This window comes from Anomaloglossus baeobatrachus, chromosome 11 (assembly GCF_048569485.1).
Source record: "Anomaloglossus baeobatrachus isolate aAnoBae1 chromosome 11, aAnoBae1.hap1, whole genome shotgun sequence".
NCBI lineage: Eukaryota > Metazoa > Chordata > Amphibia > Anura > Aromobatidae > Anomaloglossus > Anomaloglossus baeobatrachus.
The window spans coordinates 169788778-169810964 of record NC_134363.1 but is presented as its reverse complement, the minus strand read 5'-3'; the positions used below and the strand labels follow the sequence as shown (position 1 = coordinate 169810964).

Genomic DNA, 22187 nt, shown 5'->3' with positions numbered 1-22187 from the left:
TACACTAAAAAGTGCAAGGCCCCTCCCCTTCTGGCTATACCCCCCCGTGGTATCACGGGTTCTCCAGTTTTCAAGCTTTGTGCGAAGGAGGTCAGACATCCACGCATAGCTCCACAGATTTTAGTCAGCAGTAGCTGCTGACTATTTCGGATGGAAGAAAAGAGGGCCCATATGGGGCCCCCAGCATGCTCCCTTCTCACCCGTGGATGGTGTTGTAAGGTTGAGGTACCTATTGCTGGTACAGGGGCTGGAGCCCCACATGCTGTTTTCCTTCCACATCCCCTTGTAGGGCTCTGTGGAAGTGGGATCCTGCCGGCCTCTAAGCTCTGACGCCGGGCTCCATCCACAGACCCAGTTGAACCTGATGGATATGGAGCAGGAGTACAATCAGGGACATGGCCCTGCATCATACAGGTACTCTGTGTCCCCGGCAGGCACAGACACACTCCGGGCTGGCTGGGTGTTGTAGTGCGCCGGGGACCGTAACGTTGGAGTTAGTGTTCCTGCAGTTTACTGGGGGACTTTTGTGTTGTGGGAACGCAGCGCCGACCCCCACTGGACCGGCGGCGCTGCTGTGACTTGTAGTGCGCCGGGGACACGCCGACCGCGCTTTTACGGCGGCGGCGTTTATAAATCCAGTCCCCGGCTTTTGCGGCCTAGCTCCGCTTCGTTCCCGCCCCCACCCTGTCAATCAGGGTAGGGGAGAGACGCTGTTTCGCAGCAGCGACGAGGGCTGGAGCCTGATTTACATGCTCCAGCCCTCTCACTAGGCACAGAGGGAAGCAGGCTTCCCGCTCTTAGTCAGGAACGCCCGGGGCCCGCCCCCCCCTCCTCTCCCAGGACGCCGGCAGCCATTACATGCAGTCTGGCTGGAGGAAGGACGCAAGGCTCTGGGAGACCTGGACTAGGGGGCTTTTGGCGACCACACACCCGCTATTAAGCGGGCGGTAAGCGGCATTTCAGCTGGCCCCTCTAGTGCCTCAGTGTGTATTGGTGTACTGTGTCACCAGATATATATATTTATTTATTTCTTGCACTGTGAGGTCGCTTCCTGGCTGGATACCCCAGATCGCTCTGAGGAAGCAGCAACATGTCATCCACAAAACGCAAGGCTGCCAAGGCTAGGGCTGTGTACACTGCGTGTGCTGCATGTGGGGCTGCTCTACCAGCAGGTTCCAAAGACCCCCATTGTGTGCAATGCTCAGATCCGGTGCTGCTTCGCCAGCCGGAGTCCGGAGGGGTAGTGACCCAGGCTGAGACGCTTGTAAGTCCTGCCCCGGTGTCAGGGACAGACTTTGCAGTTTTTGCTGATGGAATGTCTGTGACTATGGCAAAAATCCTTGAAACTTTGCAATCCATGACTGGGGCTCAGTCTATGGACACGGCGAGGTCTCTGTCCTCTAATCCCCCTCAGTTGGAATTAATCCAGACTGCAAGGGGGTCCCCGGCTTCCCAGGCTGAGTATTATGACTCAGATGATAGCCCCAGCCACCCTAAGCGAGCTCGCTGGGAAAGACCCTCAACGTCATCACACTGCTCAGGGTCTCAGCGCAATCAGTCGCCCTGTGATGCGTCTGAAGAGAGTGATCAGGAGTCTTATCCTGGAACCCCTCTCAATCTGGATACCCCGGATGGGGACGCCATGGTAAACGAGCTTATCTCGGCCATCAATAGACTGTTGGATATTTCTCCCCCAGCTCCTTCTGCAGAGGAGGCAGCTGCAGAGCAGGAGAAGTTTCGTTTCCTCTATCCCAAGCGTAAATTGAGTGCTTTCTTGGATCACTCTGACTTCAGAGAGTCAATCCAGAAACACGACGCTCATCCAGAAAAGCGTTTCTCTAAACGTTCTAAGGATACACGTTTTCCTTTCCCCCCTGATGTGGTCAAGCGCTGGACCCAGTGTCCAAAAGTAGACCCCCCGATTTCCAAACTTGCAGCTAGATCCATAGTTGCAGTGGAGGATGGCGCTTCACTTAAGGATGCCAATGACAGACAGATGGACCTTTGGTTAAAATCTGTCTATGAAGCTATCGGCGCATCGTTTGCTCCAGCATTCGCAGCCGTATGGGCACTCCAAGCTATTTCAGCTGGTTTAGCAAAAGTGGATGCTATCATACATCCAGCGGTGCCGCAAGTGGCGTCCCTTACTTCGCAGATGTCTGCGTTTGCGTCTTACGCTATCAATGCGGTCCTAGAATCTACCAGCCGCACCTCAATGGCGTCCGCCAATTCGGTAGTTTTGCGCAGAGCCTTGTGGTTAAAGGACTGGAAAGCAGATGCTGGTTCCAAAAAATGTTTAACCAGCTTGCCTTTATCTAGAGATAGACTGTTTGGCGAGCCATTGGCTGACATCATTAAACAGTCCAAGGGTAAAGACTCTTCCTTACCCCAGCCCAGATCAAGCAAACCTCAGCAGAAAAAATGGCAGCAGAGGTTTCAGTCCTTTCGAGGTTCGGGCAAGACACAATTCTCCTCGTCCAAAGGGACTCAGAGGACGCAAAGAGTCTCAGATTCTTGGCGGGCTCACGCACGCCCCAAGAAAGCAAATGGAGGAACCGCTTCCAAAGCGGCTACCTCATGACTTCCAGCCCCCCCCCTCCGCATCTCCGGTCGGGGGCAGGCTCTCCCGCTTTTCCGACATTTGGATGTCACAGGTCAAAGACCGGTGGGTGACAAACATTTTGTCTCGCGGGTACAGAATCGAGTTCAGTTCTCGTCCTCCAGCTCGGTTCTTCAGAACCTCCCCACATCCAGACCGAGCAGATGCCCTGCTGCAGGCGGTGGACTCCCTAAGAGCGGAAGGAGTAGTGGTTCCTGTACCGCATCAGGAACAAGGGCGAGGGTTTTACTCCAATCTCTTTGTGGTTCCAAAAAAGGACGGCTCGTTCCGTCCTGTTCTGGATCTAAAGCTGCTCAACAAACATGTGCACGCCAGACGGTTCCGGATGGAAACCCTCCGCTCTGTCGTTGCCTCAATGTCTCAAGGAGACTTCCTTGCCTCAATAGACATCAAGGATGCTTATCTCCACGTGCCAATTGCTACAGAACATCAACGTTTTCTACGTTTTGTGATAGGAAACGACCATCTTCAGTTCGTAGCTCTGCCATTCGGTCTGGCGACAGCCCCCCGGGTCTTCACCAAGGTCATGGCGGCGGTGGTAGCAGTCTTGCACTCTCAGGGACACTCGGTGATCCCTTACCTAGACGATCTACTTGTCAAGGCACCCTCTCAAGAGGCATGCCAACTCAGTCTACATGCTACGCTGGAGACTCTACAGACGTTCGGATGGATCATCAACTTTCCAAAGTCGAATCTGTCGCCGTCACAGTCGCTAACGTATCTTGGCATGGAGTTTCATACTCGAGCAGCGAGAGTGAAGCTTCCGCTGAACAAGCAGCGGTCCCTACAGACAGGGGTGCAATCCCTCCTTCAAGGCCAGTCGCACCCCTTATGGCGCCTCATGCACTTCCTCGGGAAGATGGTGGCAGCCATGGAAGCAGTTCCCTTTGCGCAGTTTCATCTGCGCCCACTTCAATGGGACATTCTCCGCCAATGGGACGGGAAGTCAACGTCCCTGGACAGGAAAGTCTCTCTTTCCCAGACGGCCAAGGACTCTCTACAATGGTGGCTCCTTCCCACCTCATTGTCTCAGGGAAGATCCTTCCTGCCTCCATCCTGGGCAGTGGTCACGACAGATGCGAGTCTGTCAGGGTGGGGAGCAGTGTTTCTCCACCACAGGGCCCAGGGGACGTGGACTCCGCAGGAGTCCACCCTTCAGATCAATGTTCTGGAAATCAGGGCAGTGTATCTTGCCCTACTGTCCTTCCAACAGTGGCTGGAAGGAAAGCAGATCCGAATCCAGTCGGACAACTCCACAGCGGTGGCATACATCAACCACCAAGGAGGGACGCGCAGTCGGCAAGCATTCCAAGAAGTCCGGCGCATTCTAATGTGGGTGGAGGACACAGCATCCACCATATCCGCGGTTCACATCCCAGGCGTAGAAAATTGGGAAGCAGACTTCCTCAGTCGCCAGGGCATGGACGCAGGGGAGTGGTCCCTTCACCCGGACGTGTTTCAGGAAATCTGTCGCCGATGGGGAGTGCCGGACGTCGACCTAATGGCGTCCCGGCACAACAACAAGGTCCCGGCATTCATGGCGAGGTCGCGCGATCAAAGAGCTCTGGCGGCAGACGCATTAGTTCAAGATTGGTCGCAGTTCCGGCTCCCATACGTCTTCCCACCTCTGGCACTCTTGCCCAGAGTGTTACGCAAGATCAGATCCGATTGCAGCCGCGTCATACTCGTCGCCCCAGACTGGCCGAGGAGATCGTGGTATCCGGATCTGTGGCATCTCACGGTCGGTCGACCGTGGTCACTGCCAGACCGACCAGACTTACTGTCCCAAGGGCCGTTTTTCCATCAGAATTCTGCGGCCCTGAACCTGACTGTGTGGCCATTGAGTCCTGGATCCTAGCGTCCGCAGGATTATCTCAAGGAGTCGTAGCCACAATGAGACAAGCTAGGAAGTCAACGTCTGCTAAGATCTACCACAGAACGTGGAAGATTTTCTTATCCTGGTGCTCTGCACAGAGAGTATCCCCTTGGCCATTTGCATTGCCCACCTTTCTTTCCTTCCTGCAATCGGGGTTGGAAAAGGGCTTGTCGCTCAGCTCCCTTAAAGGGCAAGTCTCGGCACTATCTGTGTTTTTTCAGAAGCGTCTAGCACGTCTTCCTAAGGTGCGCACGTTCCTACAGGGGGTCTGTCATATTGTGCCCCCGTACAAGCGGCCGTTAGATCCATGGGATCTGAACAGAGTACTAGTTGCTCTGCAAAAGCCGCCCTTCGAGCCTCTAAAGGACGTTTCCTTTTCTCGCCTGTCACAGAAAGTGGCGTTTCTTGTTGCGATCACATCGCTTAGGCGAGTGTCTGAGCTGGCAGCTCTGTCATCCAAGGCTCCCTTCCTGGTGTTCCACCAGGACAAGGTAGTGCTGCGCCCCATTCCGGAGTTTCTCCCTAAGGTCGTATCCTCGTTTCATCTTAATCAGGATATATCCTTGCCTTCCTTTTGTCCTCAGCCGGTTCACCGGTATGAGAAAGACTTACGTTTGCTAGATCTGGTGAGAGCACTCAGAATCTATATTTCTCGCACGGCGCCTATCCGCCGTTCAGATGCACTTTTTGTCCTTGTCGCTGGCCAGCGCAAGGGGTCGCAGGCTTCTAAAGCCACCCTGGCTCGATGGATCAAAGAACCAATTCTGGAAGCCTACCGTTCTGCTGGGCTTCCGGTTCCTTCAGGGCTGAAAGCCCACTCAACCAGAGCTGTGGGTGCGTCCTGGGCTTTGCGACACCAGGCTTCGGCTCAACAGGTGTGCCAGGCAGCTACCTGGTCGAGTCTGCACACTTTCACCAAACATTATCAGGTGCATACCTATGCTTCGGCGGATGCCAGCTTAGGTAGAAGAGTCCTGCAGGCGGCAGTGACATCCCCGTAGGGGAGGGCTGTTTTGCAGCTCTAACATGAGGTATCTCTTTACCCACCCAGGGACAGCTTTTGGACGTCCCAATCGTCTGGGTCTCCCAATAGAGCGCTGAAGAAGAAGGGAATTTTGTTACTTACCGTAAATTCCTTTTCTTCTAGCTCTTATTGGGAGACCCAGCACCCGCCCTGTTGTCCTTCGGGATTTTTTTGTTGTTTGCGGGTACACATGTTGTTCATGTTGAACGGTTTTTCAGTTCTCCGACGTTATTCGGAGTTAATTTGTTTAAACCAGTTATTGGCTTCCTCCTTCTTGCTTTGGCACTAAAACTGGAGAACCCGTGATACCACGGGGGGGTATAGCCAGAAGGGGAGGGGCCTTGCACTTTTTAGTGTAGTGCTTTGTGTGGCCTCCGGAGGGCAGTAGCTATACCCCAATCGTCTGGGTCTCCCAATAAGAGCTAGAAGAAAAGGAATTTACGGTAAGTAACAAAATTCCCTTCTTTTCCTTCCTTCCTGCAATCTGGTTTGGGAAAAGGTTTGTCGCTCGGCTCCCTTAACGGACGAGTCCCAGCGCTGTCTGTATTCTTTCAGAAGCGCATAGTACGACTTCCTCAGGTACGCACATTCCTGCAGGGGGTTCGTCACATTGTCCCTCCGTACAAGAGGCCGTTAGACCCATGGGATCTGAACAGGGTACTAATTGCTCTCCAGGAGCCGCCCTTTGAGCCTCTGAGGGATGTTTCACTTTCTCGACTTTCACAGAAAGTGGCCTTTTTGGTAGCGGTCACGTCTCTTCAGAGAGTGTCCGAGCTAGCAGCGCGGTCATCCAAAGCTCCCTTCCTGGTGTTTCACCAAGACAAGGTAGTGCTGCGCCTGATTCCGGGGTTTCTCCCTAAGGTGGTATCCCCCTTTTCATCTCAGTCAGGATATCTCCTTACCTTCCTTTTGTCCTCATCCAGTTCATCGATATGAATTGGATTTGCATTTGTTGGATCTGATGAGAGCGCTCAGAATCTACATTTCCCGCACGGCGCCCCTGCGCCGCTCGGATGCACTCTTTGTACTTGTCGCTGGTCAGCGCAAAGGGTCGCAGGCTTCCAAATCCACCCTGGCTCGATGGATCAAGGAACCAATTCTTGAAGCCTACCGTTCTGCTGGGCTTCCGGTTCCATCAGGGCTGAAGGCCCATTCTACCAGAGCCGTGGGTGCGTCCTGGACATTATGGCACCAGGCTACGGCTCAGCAGGTGTGCCAGGCGGCTACCTGGGCGAGTCTGCACACCTTCACCAAGCGTTATCAGGTGCATGCCTACGCTTAGGCGGATGCCAGCCTAAGTAGAAGAGTCCTGCAGGCGGCGGTTGCCTCCATGTAGGGAAGGGCTGTTTTTACAGTCCAAACTTGAGGTATTAATTTACCCACCCAGGGACTGCTTTTGGACGTCCCAATCGTCTGGGTCTCCCAATGGAGCGCCGAAGAAGAAGGGAATTTTGTTACTTACCGTAAATTCCTTTTCTTCTAGCTCCAATTGGGAGACCCAGCACCCGCCCCTGTTCCTTCGGGATTTTTGGTTGTTCGGGTACACATGTTGTTCATGTTGAATGGTTTCAGTTCTCCGATGTTCCTTCGGCTTGAATTGTTTAACCAATTATTGGCTTTCCTCCTTCTTGCTTTTGCACTAAAACTGAAGCAGCCCGTGATCCCACGGGGGGTGTATATGCAGAAGGGGAGGGGCCTTACACTTTTTAGTGTAATACTTTGTGTGGCCTCCGGAGGCAGTAGCTATACACCCAATCGTCTGGGTCTCCCAATTGGAGCTAGAAGAAAAGGAATTTACAGTAAGTAACAAAATTCCCTTCTTTGCACACAGGACTGGACAAAGAGACGTGTCTTATTCCCCCGGCGGATGATCAGCAGCCAGACTTCCCCCACAACTTTAACCTGGTGACCGAAAACCTGGTGCTGACACAATACACCCTCCACCTCGGCTTTCACAGGTATGCAATGTCCTCCTCCTTCAAGGGGTTGTCCAGATAAAAGTTTAAAAGTGGGGCCATGGTGGCGCTAAAATAAAAATATATGATATTCAGCTACAGTATCCTGCCACTCTCCTACACTGCTGCCGATGTCCCCGCAGCTCACCCGGCTTCCTCTTCTGGGGTGGTCGGATATCTGTCCACCCATGTAGCCAATTGGCATTGACATGTTGACTGTTGTGGTCCCATTTCATCCGAGCCATAAGAAAGAGCTTGGAAGACAGTTTCTTCCGGTTCGGATTGAAGCCAATAAGTGACCGCTAATCGACTACAGTGGTCACCAACCCTCCCCCTATGGAAAAGCCAGGAAAGCGGCAGCAGGGATACTATATCCAGTAACCTTTGGCGAAGACAGGTGAGTGTTGGGGGACATTGACAGCAGTGTGGAGGAACAGTGTGGATACTAAAGCCTTAAAACTGACCCTCAAAGCAGAAGTCAAGTGAGTGGCAGCAGGAATACTGTATTGGGTACCCCAAGGAGAAGGCGGGTGAGCAGCGGGGGACATCTGTAGCGGGGATACTGTATCCAGCACCCAAAGGAGGAGCCGGGTGAGCGGAGGGGGACATTGGCTGCAGGAATACTGTATCCGGCACCCAAAGGAGAAGCTGGGTGAGCGGTGGGAGACATCGGCAGAAAGAATACTATATCTGTCAAGGGAGGAATTTGGGTGAAGACTGCTAATGGAGTCTTCCTTTGGGATATCCAGAGACTGTGCCGTATTAGCTGTATACCAGTGCCGATATAACAATGTATCAGACAATGAATACATAAGACATGTTCTCCTTGAGCCAGCGTCATCACCGTGTATTAGATAGATCCAATTATACAGTTTGCATCTCTAACCTTGAAGCTAAACAGGGAGTACTTTTACTCCTTAATTTCTCACAGCGCAGTTTGTTTCTGTACATTCTATCTGTGTGAACATTACTGATAACACTTTTGCAGCTTCACATTCTGGCTTCATTATCTTTGGTTAACTCCTTCATGACTTATACAGCTTAGAATTATATTATGGGTCTATGCGATGGCTACATAGACAGACAATTATGCAGCTACATCTACATTTTGATTATTTACATACACAGATATTCTTATTACGTTTAAACAAACATACTACAGCTCAGACCACCTTCACATATCCAGTACCCCAAGGAGAAGCCATTTGAGCGGCGGGGGACATCAGCTGCAGGGATAATGTATCTGACACCCAAAGGAGAAATCGGGTGAGCGACGGGGGACATCGGCTACAGGGATACTGTATCTGGTACCCAAAGGAAAAGCCAGGTGAGCGGTCCAGGACATCAACAGTCGGAATACCAAATCCAGTAGCCAAAAGAGAAGCCGGGTGAGCGGTGTAAGACATCAGTAGCAGGGATACTGCATCCAGCACCCAAAGGAGAGGTTGGGTGAGCGACGGGGGACATTGGCTAAAGGGATACTGTATCTGGTATCTAAAGGAGAAGCCGGGGGAGCAGCGGAGGACATCGGCAGCAGGAATACTGTATTCGGTACCCCAAGGAGAAGCCAGGTGAGCAGCGGGAGAAATCTGTAGCGGGGATACTGTATCCAGCACCCAAAGCAGGAGCCAGGTGAGTGGCAGGGGACATCGGCAGCAGGGATACTGTATCCGTCACCCGAAGGAGAAATCGGGTGAGCGGCGGGGGACATTAGCTTCAGGGATACTGTATCTGGTACCCAAAGGAGAAGCCAGGTGAGCGGTGCAGGACATCAACAGTCGAAATACCAAATCCAGTACCCAAAAGAGAAGCCGGGTGAGTGGTGTAAGACATCGGCAGCAGGGATACTGTATCCAGCACCCAAAGGAGAGGTCGGGTGAGCGACGGGGGATATCAGCAGCAGGGATACTGTATCCAGCACCCAAAGGAGAGGTCGGGTGAGCGACGGGGGATATCAGCAGCAGGGATACTGTATGTGGTACCCGAAGGAGAAGCCGGGTGAGCAGCAGAGAACATTGGCAGCAGGGATACTGTAAATGGTAGATGAGACCGTGATGCTCACCGAGTCTGTAAGGGTCACCGTCAGCCGTACAGGAAAGATAGGGGACGGTATATTCTAGTTGTTGATACTAAGTACTTTGATATGTAGTGTGACCTGTTGCTGTTTGTCAGGTATCCTGCATTACAAGATGGCAATAGTAAATCATGTAGTTATGTAATTATTTTACAAATCTCTTCCCAGGTTGCATGAACAAATGGTAAAAGTGAACCAAAGTTTGCACAGACTGCAGGGAGCATGGCGCGATGCCCAGCAAAGCGGCAGTTCCGGCTCCGAGAACCTGCGGGAACAGTTTGAGCGACTTATGACAATCTACCTGTGCCTGAAAGCTGCGCTGACCGAGCCTCAGACCCTGCAGAACTGCCTCCAGCTTCAAGTCTCCACCGCCCTTCTCTTGGTGCAGATCGCTTTGGGCAATCGGGGCACAGAACCGGTGTCGCTTACCTTCCCTATACCCGACGTGCAGCACAGTGCCCTCGCATACATACCAGGTACTGAGGCATATGCTGACTGAATCTATATTCACATATATGGAGAAAGCAGATAATATGATTGCCCCAGAGAAAACATTGCATGCAATGCATGATCGCTGGGGTTCTCGGCGCTGATGACGTCTACAGATCATACAGTGAGGGTCCTAAGTCCCCCATTTGAATGATGCGCTGGTCAGCCATGCATATTACTAATCCATTTAAACTCTATGGACTGTCATGCAGTCTCCATCAGTCCTATAGACAATGATTGGGGCTGGAGACCACCGCCACATATACAATGGAGACCTCGTTCCAAAGATAGGTGGGATCGCCAGTGATCTAGGTGATAAGTAGATATGAGCAAAAAGATTTTGCTTGGTTATACATGGCAGCTGGCCATAGCTGTCCTCTTCTGTGCTTGCAGGCTTTTACCTGGCATCCAGGGTAGTTAGATTCTTTCTTTATCGTTCCTATGGGAGACCCAGACATTGGGTGTATAGCTTCTGCCTCCGGAGGACACACAAAGTGATACACTCAAAAGTGTAGCTCCTCCCTCTGAGCATATACACCCCCTGGAGAACCAGATCTAGCCAGTTTATCGCTTTGTGTTCAGGAGGCACACATCCACACATGCATTCTCATCTGATTTTTCATTTTTGGAAAGAGTTTGAAGAAAAGCGGGTCCAAGCCTGGACCCCCGGCATGTCCCTTCTCACCCCACTGTGTCGGCGGTGCAGTTAAGGTTGATTCCCAGGCTGGAGCCTTACGTGCCGTGCTCCTTCACCATCCCTCCGGGGCTCTGGCTTGAAGTGGGAGCCAGCACGGTTCTCCATGCTTGGCATGAGACCGGTCTCCATCCGCAGCCCTTCAGGACCCTGCTGGACCGGAGCACTCATCCCCCAGGGACTTGGAACCCTGCGTCTCAGCAAGCTAAGTACCTGAGACGTTTATATATGGGGGTCCCTTGTACTTTATTGTTGTGGGAGAGTGTGCTGAGTGATTTTTATGACATTTCCGACGGGTTCTCTGGCTGTCGCCTGAGAACCACGCCGATGGTGCCTGCGCGTCGGCCGCACCGCTCAAATTTAGGCCCTGGCTTCGCCGGAGGCCTACTTTCGGTTTCACTGCCCTCGCATGTCATTCATGCAGAGGGACAGCGCGGCTCCGCCCAGCGGCCGTTCTACAAAGGGGAGAGACACTCCTCACTGAGTACATGTCTCCTCCCCTGTGAATCTCTTTGGCCCTCCAGATCCCGCTCTCAGGGTTGGCCTCGCCCCCTCTCTTAACTCCGGTGGCCATTTTCTCAGCGTTTTTCCCTGCGATCACCACTGGTCTGCAGCATCCCTGCTGAGGTGCTTGGGAGTCCGGGCTTCGGGATCTGGAGGGCACACAAACTGCTCCTGCGGTCTGGTAAGCCACAACCTCTGGTTGTGGACTTTCTGTATATGCTTTCTGGGGGTCATTCTGGCAGAGCCCCCACTCCAGCAGCATGTCACACACGAGGAGCAAGGCTCCAAAGCGGTTTTCAGTATGCACTGCATGTAAGCTCCTGCTGCCGGAACCGAGCACCTATCCACATTGTGATGCCTGCTCTAACCTGACGTTGCCTCAGCCTGAAATCGCACCCCCAGGGGTCTCTCAGGCTGCTCCGGCTTCTGTGGCTGAACCCCCGGCTTGGGTAGAATCCTTAACCAGGTCTATCTCCCAGTCTTTTGCTGACTCCATGGGACATCTGTCCAGGACTTTGCTGAACATGCATCAGCCCCCTTCACAGGGTGCCTCTGCTGCTAGGTCTCTCTCAGGACCAGAGCTCACAGAGGATTCATCATCTGGTCCCAGGCCACGTCCTTCTAAAAAGAGACGCAGGGCTCCCTCTCCTTCGTCCCGCGGCTCGGTTTCAGAAGCTGACTCGCAGGATGAGGAGGATGCCTTTACTGGGGGCTCGGAGACTGCCTCCATGTGCCCCATTGGTCTGTCCGAAAGTGACTCAGATGTTAGTGATTTGATTGCGTCCATTAATTCTGTACTGGATCTCAATCCGCCAGTATCAGAGGAGCAACCCTCTCTGGCAGAAAAGCACCAGTTTACCTCGCCTAAGAGGACAAAGAGTGTGTTCTTTAGCCACTCCAGTTTTCAGGCCGCTGTGACCAAGCCCAGGGCCTGCCCTGACAAACGCTTCCCAAAGCGTGGTTCTGATGACCGTTTTCCCTTTCCACCTGAGCTGGTCAAGGAGTGGGCTCATTCCCCAAAGGTAGACCCCCCGGTGTCTAGACTCTCAGCCTGGACCGTTGTATCAGTGGCTGATGGCACCTCGCTTAAGGATTCCACTGACCGTCAGGTTGACCTTCTGGCCAAATCTGTATATGAGGCGGCAGGGGCCTCGTTCGCCCCGACTTTTACAGCAGTGTGGGCTCTCAAAGCCATCTCTGCTTCTCTGGAGGAGATGCATTCCCTCACTAAGGAATCTATGCCTGAGATGGTTACCTTAACTTCCCAAGCTTCGGCTTTTTCATCCTATGCCATGTCTGCTATGCTGGAGGCTTCTCACCGCACTGCGGTGGCTTCGGCTAATTCCCTAGCTATCCGCAGGATCTTGTGGCTTCGAGAGTGGAAGGCAGATGCTTCTTCTAAGAAGTACCTTGCGGGGCTCCCTTTTGCTGGGTCCCGACTGTTCGGAGAACAGCTGGATGAAATTATTAAGGAAGCTACTGGCGGGAAGAGTACTTCCATGCCACAAACCAAAACCAGGAAACCTGTCCAGGGCAGGAATCAGTCGAGGTTTCGTTCCTTTCGTTCCTCCAACTGGTCGTCCTCTAAGCCCTCGGCCTCGTCCACTAACACTGCCAAGGACCAAAAATCCAGCTGGCGCACAAAAGCGCGTCCACAGAAGACCGCTCTTGACTATCTGTCCGCGCCAGCAACGTCCTTAGTCGGTGGCAGGCTCTCCCACTTTGGTGACGTGTGGTTTCAACACGTTTCCGATCAGTGGGTGAGGGACATCATCTCCCACGGCTACAGGATAGAATTCTCTTCCAGCCCGCCAAACAGATTTTTTCTGTCAACTCCCCCCTGCTCCAAGGCCGCCGCCTTCTCTCAGGCCGTGGCATCCTTGCAGGCCAACGGAGTAATTGTACCGGTTCCCGCCCTGGAACGGTTCAGAAGTTTCTACTCAAATCTCTTCCTAGTTCCCAAAAAGGACGATTCCTTCCGGCCCATCCTGGATCTCAAGCTTCTCAACAAGCATGTTCAGGTGCGACATTTTCGCATGGAGTCTCTGCGGTCAGTCATTGCCTCAATGACCCAAGGGGATTTCCTGGCATCTATCGACATCAGAGATGCCTATCTGCATGTGCCAATTGCAGTTTCACACCAGCGTTGGCTACGTTTTGCAATCGGAGAGGAACATTTCCAATTCGTGGCTCTCCCCTTCGGGTTAGCCACGGCCCCTCGAGTATTCACCAAGGTAATGGCAGCAGTGGTTGCGGTTCTGCACCTCCAGGGGTTGGTAGTGATTCCTTAACTGGACGACCTTCTAATCAAGGCTTCATCCAGCGCAGACTGTCAGCGGAGTGTCTCGCTCACTCTTGCCACTCTAGCCCAATTCGGGTGGATTGTCAATCTTCCCAAATCCTCTCTGACTCCGACCCAGAGTCTCACGTACCTAGGGATGCAGTTCGAGACTCTGCCGGCACTTGTGAAGTTGCCCTTAGTCAAACAGCAGTCCCTCCAACTGGCGGTCCGCGCTCTGCTGAGGCCCCGCCGTTATTCCATCAGGCACCTGATGCAGGTGCTGGGTCAGATGGTGGCGTCAATAGAGGCTGTTCCCTTTGCCCAGTTCCATCTGCGTTCACTGCAGCTGGACATTCTCCGCTGTTGGGACAAGCGGCCTTCCTCCTTGCACAGGTTAGTGGCTCTGTCGCCACAGACCAGGAGCTCTCTTCAGTGGTGGCTTCGGCCCCTCTCTCTGTCTCAGGGGCGCTCCTTCCTGACCCCGTCCTGGGTGATTCTCACCACGGATGCCAGTCTGTCCGGCTGGGGAGCGGTATGTCTCCACCACCGAGCGCAGGGCACTTGGACTCCGTCCGAGTCAGCCCTCTCGATCAATGTGCTGGAAACCAGAGCTGTGCTTCTAGCTCTCCTAGCCTTTCACCACCTGTTGGCGGGCAAGCACATCCGAGTCCAGTCAGACAACGCGACAGCAGTTGCCTACATCAATCAGCAAGGCGGGACACGCAGCCGCCTGGCAATGTTGGAGGTACAACGCATCCTTCAATGGACGGAGGACTCCAAGTCCACCATATCCGCAGTCCACATCCCAGGCGTGGAAAACTGGGAAGCAGATTATCTCAGCCGTCAAACCGTGGACAGTGGCGAGTGGTCCCTGCATCCGGCAGTGTTTCAGTCAATCTGCCGCAAGTGGGGCACTCCGGATGTGGACCTAATGGCGTCCCGTCACAACAACAAGGTTCCGGTTTACGTGGCTCGCTCCCACGATCCTCAGGCCTTCGCCGCGGACGCTCTGGTTCAAGACTGGTCCCAGTTTCGTCTGTCCTACGTGTTTCCCCCTCTAGCTCTCTTGCCCAGAGTTCTGCGCAAGATCAGAATGGAGGGCCGTCGAGTCATTCTCATTGCTCCGGACTGGCCCAGGCGAGCTTGGTACCCAGACCTGCTCCACCTGTCCGTAGAGGTGCCGTGGCATCTTCCGGACCGTCCAGACCTTCTCTCACAAGGTCCGTTTTTCCGCCAGAATTCTGCGGCTCTCAGATTGACGGCGTGGCTCTTGAATCCTGGATCTTGACGGCTTCTGGTATCCCTCCTGAAGTCATCTCCACTATGACTCGGGCCCGTAAGTCTTCCTCTGCCAAGATCTATCACAGGACTTGGAAGATTTTCCTGTCCTGGTGTCGCTCTTCCGGCCATTCTCCTTGGCCTTTTTCCTTGCCGACCCTTCTGTCTTTTCTACAGTCCGGTCTGCAGCTGGGATTGTCCCTCAACTCTCTCAAGGGACAAGTCTCGGCTCTGTCAGTGCTGTTCCAGCGGCGTATCGCCCGGCTGGCTCAGGTCCGCACCTTCATGCAAGGTGCGTCTCACATCATTCCGCCTTACCGGCGGCCCTTGGATCCCTGGGACCTCAATTTGGTTCTCACGGCTTTGCAGAAACCCCCCTTTGAACCTCTTAGAGAGGTTTCTTTGTTTCGTCTTTCACAGAAAGTGGTCTTTCTAGTAGCCATAACTTCCCTCAGGAGAGTCTCTGATTTAGCTGCGCTCTCTTCGGAGTCACATTTTTTGGTTTTTCATCAAGACAAGGTGGTTCTCCGTCCGACTCCGGACTTTCTCCCTAAGGTGGTTTCTCCTTTCCACCTTAACCAGGACATTACCCTACCTTCCTTTTGTCCGGTCCCTGTTCATCGCTTTGAAAAAGCGTTGCATACTCTGGATCTGGTGCGGGCGCTCCGGATCTATGTGTCTCGCACCGCTGCTCTTAGGCGGTGCACCTCTCTTTTTGTGCTAACCACAGGTCGGCGTAAGGGCCTCTCTGCTTCTAAGCCGACCTTAGCCCGTTGGATCAGGTCCACCATTTCGGAGGCCTACCTGTGTTCTCAGGTGCCTCCCCCGCCTGGGATCAAGGCACACTCGACCAGAGCTGTCGGTGCCTCTTGGGCTTTCAGGCACCAGGCTACAGCTCAGCAAGTCTGTCAGGCTGCCACTTGGACTAGCCTGCATACCTTTTCAAAGCACTACCAAGTGCATGCTCATGCTTCGGCAGATGCGAGCTTGGGCAGACGCATCCTTCAGGCGGCTGTCGCCCACTTGTGAAGTTAGGCTCCGCCTACTTCTCAGTTGTTCTGTTTATTCCCACCCATGGACTGCTTTGAGACGTCCCAATGTCTGGGTCTCCCATAGGAACGATAAAGAAAAAGAGAATTTTGTTTACTTACCGTAAATTCTTTTTCTTATAGTTCCGTATTGGGAGACCCAGCACCCTCCCTGTTGCCTGTTGGCAGTTTCTTGTTCCGCGTGTTATCACCGGCTGTTGTCGTAGACAGAGACTCCGGTTGTTCCGGTTCTTGCTCTGTGGTGGCTATTCTCCTTCAGCTTTTGCACTAAACTGGTTAGATCTGGTTCTCCAGGGGGTGTATAAGCTCAGAGGGAGGAGCTACACTTTTGAGTGTAGTACTTTTGTGTGTCCTCCGGAGGCAGAAGCTATACACCCAATGTCTGGGTCTCCCAATACGGAACTATAAGAAAAAGAATTTACGGTAAGTAAACAAAAGAAGGATTTTTGTGTACTCACCGTAAAATCTCTTTCTCTGAGTCTTCATTGGGGGACACAGGACCATGGGTTATGCTGCTGTCACTAGGAGGCTGACACTAAGTAAACAGAAAAAGTTAGCTCCTCCCCAGCAGTATAACCCCTGAGCCGGAGGCGGGCTCAATCAGTTTAGTGCACAAGCAGTAGGAGGAGAACCAAACAACCCTGAATAAAAACAAGGTAAGAAACTATGACGAACATTCGTGTGACCAGTGACCTGGGAATACAGGCACTGGGGCAACAGGCATGTCATATATCACAAAAAACACAAGCAGGGTGGGTGCTGTGTCCCCCAATGAAGACTCAGAGAAAGAGATTTTACGGTGAGTACACAAAAATCCTTCTTTCTCTATCGTTTCATTGGGGGACACAGGACCATGGGACGTCCAAAAGCAGTCCCTGGGTGGGAAGAAAAACCCATCACCGGAGATAGGAAGGAAGCCACCTCCCCCTTGCTAGGCTTGACCCAGATGTACAAGCGCCTACGTGTTACAGGTGTGCCAGTGCCACCCGCAAACCCTACGCCAAGACTGGCCTCTGCCGAAGGTTGGGTGTGAACCTGGTAGAAAATAGTCAAGGTATGCCGGCTAGAGCGGGTGGCGGACCCGGGGACCTGGTCGATCGACGACTGGAGTCCAATCGTTCGAGGGTGCCCCTTGCTCGGTAGACCGCGGCGGAAGTCCGTCCTTCATGCGATAGTCTGCACATATGGAGGAAAGGATCCATGTGATATTCTGGCCCCTGGCGCCGGCACACGCTTCTTGGGCAAGGGTGGAAGAATGGATTGACGGTCGGTGTAACCGAAAAATGGTGTCCTGCAGACACGAAAAACTGAGGGCTCGCACCAGCCCTGGAACCAACTATGCCCCCTTTAGGCTGAGAGAGGAGCCTAGAACCGAAAGATCGAAACCCAAAGTTCTTTCCTGGAAGGAACAGCGAGGTGTCTTGGACAGAAACGAAAGTTTCTGGCTGGAGCCCCCCCCTTGTCCTGCTGGCGGAGCCGGAAAAGTGGGGAAAAAACGACAAGAGGGCTGTCCGCCCTGATGCCGTCTGTAACAACCCGATGGCCACGAGGAGCCCACCTATCAAAACAGGTGGGAGCAGGGAAAAAAGGGGGTAGCTGGAGCGAACCCATCACTGGATTCAGGTCCCACATATCTAGTGAACGATGAAATAAATCTTCGAGGAAACTTGGTTCCCGGTCCTCTTCCATGTCTGCCATCATCTTGCCCACAGACCTGACGAGCCAGCATCCGGGATCCACTGGTGAGGCTATGTAACTTGGGACTTCTAAGCCCTGGTAGAATAGAGGGGCCCCGACACGGAAGAATTTTGCGGTCTGGAAGGAGCCACGGGGCATCTGCGAGGAGATGAGTAAATTATGTGAAACTATGCCCGCCTGGGTCACTCCCAAGCCATCGCTTGCCTTGGTCCATCTTGAGAACCCTCGAGGTCATAGGAAGCCGCGGGAAGATGCACGAGAGCCTGAACAGGCTACACGACCAGTCTAGGGCGTCGACATCTAGCCCAGAGCAGGTGCATACTCTAAGCACCCTTGACTAAGATTTGGATCGGAAGGCCAAAAAAGGTCCACGACCGGAGGTCTTCCTTCGCCAGAGATCTGGCTGGTGATTTCCGCGTTGGAGCCCTTTACCTACGCGAGGTCCATCCTACGGCGGAAATCGGGCGTCCAAACGTCCACGCTAGGGATGTGCTGCCGAGATTAGCGAGTAAAGGGACCCGTCCCAGAGCAAGATCTTCTTGGCCTCTTCCCTTGCCATGACACTCTCTGCGTCTTCCTGGTGGATGATGCACATCACCGCTGTGGCATGGTCCGACTGGAACCTGGCTGGGTAACCACGACCTAGAGAAGAAATTGTAACTGGGCTAACCAGCTGGCTCTGAAGTCCGGAATGTTGAAGGAGAGACGACGCTCTAGGAGTGTCCCTCGGGACCGTGCCGAGGAATGCTGGGATAGCCTACCCTAGCACGGGAGGCTGGTGACTGTTGATAATAAGCTCCAGAGGAGGAAAGGGAACCTTCCCAGGGATGGTTGCGAAGACTGGTCCGCTAGGAGGGGATTGGCGGGTCACCCGCGAAGACGGAACCTTCCTGTCTCCGTTCCTCAGTGTGCTCCGTTGGATAGTCCAGGATGAAATCTGGTATGTGCAACGTCGCTAACACCGCCACAGGCTGTGAAGGGCTCGCATAGCCAAAAAACCGAAGGGAAGAACCGGGAGCGGGAGGCAAAAAGCACGCGGGGCTCTGTGTCAGGAGAGAAAAACTACTCCTGCAAGAGGAGTAGCTACCCCTGAACGGCTCGAATATTATGCCTGAGGGATGATGGACCGGACCGGCCTGGGTCTGGGAGGACTCCTTCCGGTAGCTCAGCTACCGTAGTAGAAAGGAAGGGGAAGCTTCCTAGAGGGTGATGATGGTCTAAACCTCAAGGCGATGGTTCTTGAAGGGAGACTCTGGGCCTCCCGGTCGTTTCTGGGCGGAGAAAGCCTAGCAGCTCTGCAGAGTAGGATGCGTAGGGACAGTGATCCTTGTAAGCGTTTTTAGAAGGCTGAAAAGGACCGCAGCCATGCCAGGTGGAGATGGCTGTTGTAGGAATAAAGGCTTCCAGACGGTTTTGCGTGAAGGAACGATCCTGGTGCATCAGGGCCGATGCCGGGAAAGGGATACACCCTTCTCTTACGTAGCCTATGGGGGAGAGTAGTCTACCCTGACGTAGCCTAGGGATAAACTAGACTCTACCTATCTCCGAAAGGGTGTTCCCGAAAGTCGGAAAAAAGTCAGCGACTTCCTAGATGTCTAAACTGCGTTCCTGATCTCGAGTCAGAGGCCTCGATGGTGGGCACACTGATGCTAGAGGTGCAGGCCGAGTAGCAGGCAGACATCAGGTTTGTGAAAGGAGGGTACTCACTCAAGAGGATACCCCGCCCTGGGTCGGCATAGGTGGGACGTGGACCGCTGCGTATGGTGTCCGGGAAGTCCCTGCGGAGCGGCACGATAGTGACGAGAAGCCCGGAGAAACCCAGGCGGGTCGCATAAAGGGTAGCGTGCCGCTTCCTTTCGGAGCTCCCTTCGAGAAAGGGCAAGACAAATAAACGGACTTACCACTGGGAAAAATCACGTCCGGGAATTATCCATGATCACGTAGTCACCGTGTGAACTGTCCACTGAAGAAACCGAAGTGGCCCCCACCTTGTTCCCTGCAAAGAGGCATGCCCCCTCTCTCCAGAGCCCTTTGGGGGGATGAAAATGACAACACGACCTACCGCTGGTAAACGCAGTGTCTGGTTGCCGTCTGTGAACATCAGCGACTCCAGTATAGTGTGCCCCTTCTCTCCGAAATTGCCTTGGAGAAGGGAAAAAAGACAATGACAAGACTTACCGCTGGTCAACTCCGTGGTAGTTGTCTGTGAGCACGCGGTAACTCGGCGAGCTCTGGATGTCCTCTAAGCACATCAGGGTCTGCTTCAAATGTCTTAAGGGAGACCTGCGTGCACGGAGAGAAGAGGGCTGTCCGTAGCCTTACGGCTTGACTCACCATTTGTAGCAGGCTATTCGTCATGCGCCAAGACATCTAGGTCCAGCTCGGAATCCAGCAGAGGTGGAGGCCTGGGCCATCACCCGAGAGGTCGGAAGACTGCCGGAGGAAGGACAGTCTGGACCTGGGGGATAAGTGGAAACTGGGGAGCCACAAGGACGAGACCTGGCGGGTCCGCTTCCAGCGTAGAATGAAAAAAGTCCCTGGTATGGGACTCCCCTCCCCGAGGGGATTGCGCCAGCCTTATGGATGGTATGACCGAGCATCGGCCGGAGACGCGGCGCATGCGCACGAACCCGAGGGACGTAGCGAGGGGCGTTGTGGCCTGAGACAGAGTGTTACCAGCCGGCAGGGGCAACAGCAATCTGACATCTTCTTGAAAATGACTCACAAAAGAGGGGACCGAGTCTTGGACTTACCGGCCCAAAATCACTAACAAGTCGAGCTGGAAAACGCTATGTACTAAAAACGTGATAGAAAAAACAAGTGCCCGCTAGGAGTCAATGTATGAAGAACATCTATAATAAAAAATCGACCCAATAAAAAATATACACTACAAAAAGAGTGTGTTCTGTTTTATTTTCCCCGAAAAAGGTTGCTGCAGTCTCAGCAATCCGCAGACCGGAGTCTGCTATAATCTTTGACTTTTTTTTTTTTTAATTAAAATGAACACTGAGGGAGCGGGAAAAAATATCCCCCACCCCCCTGATGATGCCTGGGGCAGAGCGGAGGGCGGAGAAGGAAAGGCCCGGCGGCCAATAGCGCTGCGCAGAAGGCGGGCCTGGGACGCCGAGGACCAGGCCGAAGCCGGGGGCTAAATTTTGACGCTGCCTCGCGGCCGAGGCAGCGCCGGCGGACCCGGCCGCGAGGCGGCGGCGTCGCGGCCTGGGACGCCGAGGCCCCGGCCGAAACCGGGGGCTAATCATGACGCTGCCGCGCGGGCAGAGGCAGCGGCGCGGATCCGGCAGCAAGGCGGCGGCGTCGCAGCCTGGGACGCCGGGGACCAGGCCGACGCCGGGGGGTAAATTTTTGACGCTGCCTCACGGCCGAGGCAGCGCCGGCAGACCCGGCCGCGAGGCGGCGGCGTCGCGGCCTGGGACGCCGAGGACCCGGCCGAAGCAGGGGTATAAATTATGACGCTGCCGCGCGGCAGAGGCAGCGCCGGCGGATCCGACAGCAAGGCGGCGGCGTCGTCGCAGCCTGGGACGCCGAGTACCAGGCTGAAGCCGGGGGCCAGATTTTGACGCTGCCTCGCGGCAGAGGCAGCGCCGGCGGACCCGGCCGCGAGGCGGCGGCGTCGCGGCCTGGGACGCCGAGGAACCGTCCGAAGCCGGGGGCTAAATTTGAGGCTGCCGCTCGGGCAGAGGCAGCGGCGGCGGTCCCGGCCGCAACTGCGATCCGAATCTGCCCGGCCTAGGAGACTTCAGGGAGCTCCGCGGAACGTAGCGGGGGAGACCGGGGCCTAAATTTTTGCAGCCGGCCGAGGGGGAGAAGGTAGGAGAGGATGTCCTACCTGATCCTCGGCGCGCTCCAGAGTGCAGGCAGGGACTCTGCACCTGCTCCTGTGTGCTCCGCTCGCAGCAGGGAAGGCTGCGGGCACCAGGAAACCGGCTGAAGAAGGCAGGGAGGTGGACGCTGGTGGGGGGTGGAAGCCCCTAAAAACGTAGCAGCGCTGCGGGCCCCATCCAGATCGAGACGCGCTGTGGTCCAGTCCCTATTTGCCGAGCCCTTTGCGCCCTTTGGGGTGATACCGCAGAGCGGATAGGGGTGCCCAGGAAGATTCTGCCCCACACGAACACACCAGGGATTGGTACCGCGGGAATGGACGGGGGCGAGGGCCCGAAGACTCAAACCTCTGCGACCCTAGGGAGTGGTACCCACCGGGCTGCGAGAGCTGAGGAAGAGAAGTACGATACCTGCAGAAACAGAAAAAGTACCACAGATGAGAGCGACGAGCGTCGCCGAGAAAAAATGAAAAAAATATACGCAAAAAATCAAGTGGCTGAAGAGGGCCCAGTCGGCCCACATCAGCCTCCTACGACACTAAGCAAAAAACTGATTGAGCCCGCCTCCGGCTCAGGGGTTATACTGCTGGGGAGGAGCTAACTTTTTCTGTTTACTTAGTGTCAGCCTCCTAGTGACAGCAGCATAACCCATGGTCCTGTGTCCCCCAATGAAACGATAGAGAAATTCTCTTTTTTTGCCCACCCTAGTGATAAGTGATGTTCCTCGGCCAAACTCTTTAAGGATCGATTAGAATCAGTTGATTGAGGTGTCAGTCTCTTAAATAGCGATCTCACCCCGCGGTCCC

At 54.2% G+C, this 22187-nt stretch overlaps 1 protein-coding gene across 3 annotated transcripts in view; it reads left to right on the top strand.

Annotated features, from left to right (window-relative positions):
* UBE4A (ubiquitination factor E4A) overlaps positions 1-22187 on the top strand; it is a 103974-nt gene that overhangs the window by 44291 nt on the left and 37496 nt on the right. For all 3 annotated transcript variants that reach the window (XM_075328754.1, XM_075328755.1, XM_075328756.1), the window contains exons 10-11: positions 7352-7478; positions 9718-10025. In XM_075328754.1, the coding sequence (XP_075184869.1) occupies positions 7352-7478; positions 9718-10025 (435 nt within the window). The remainder of the gene's footprint in view (positions 1-7351; positions 7479-9717; positions 10026-22187) is intronic.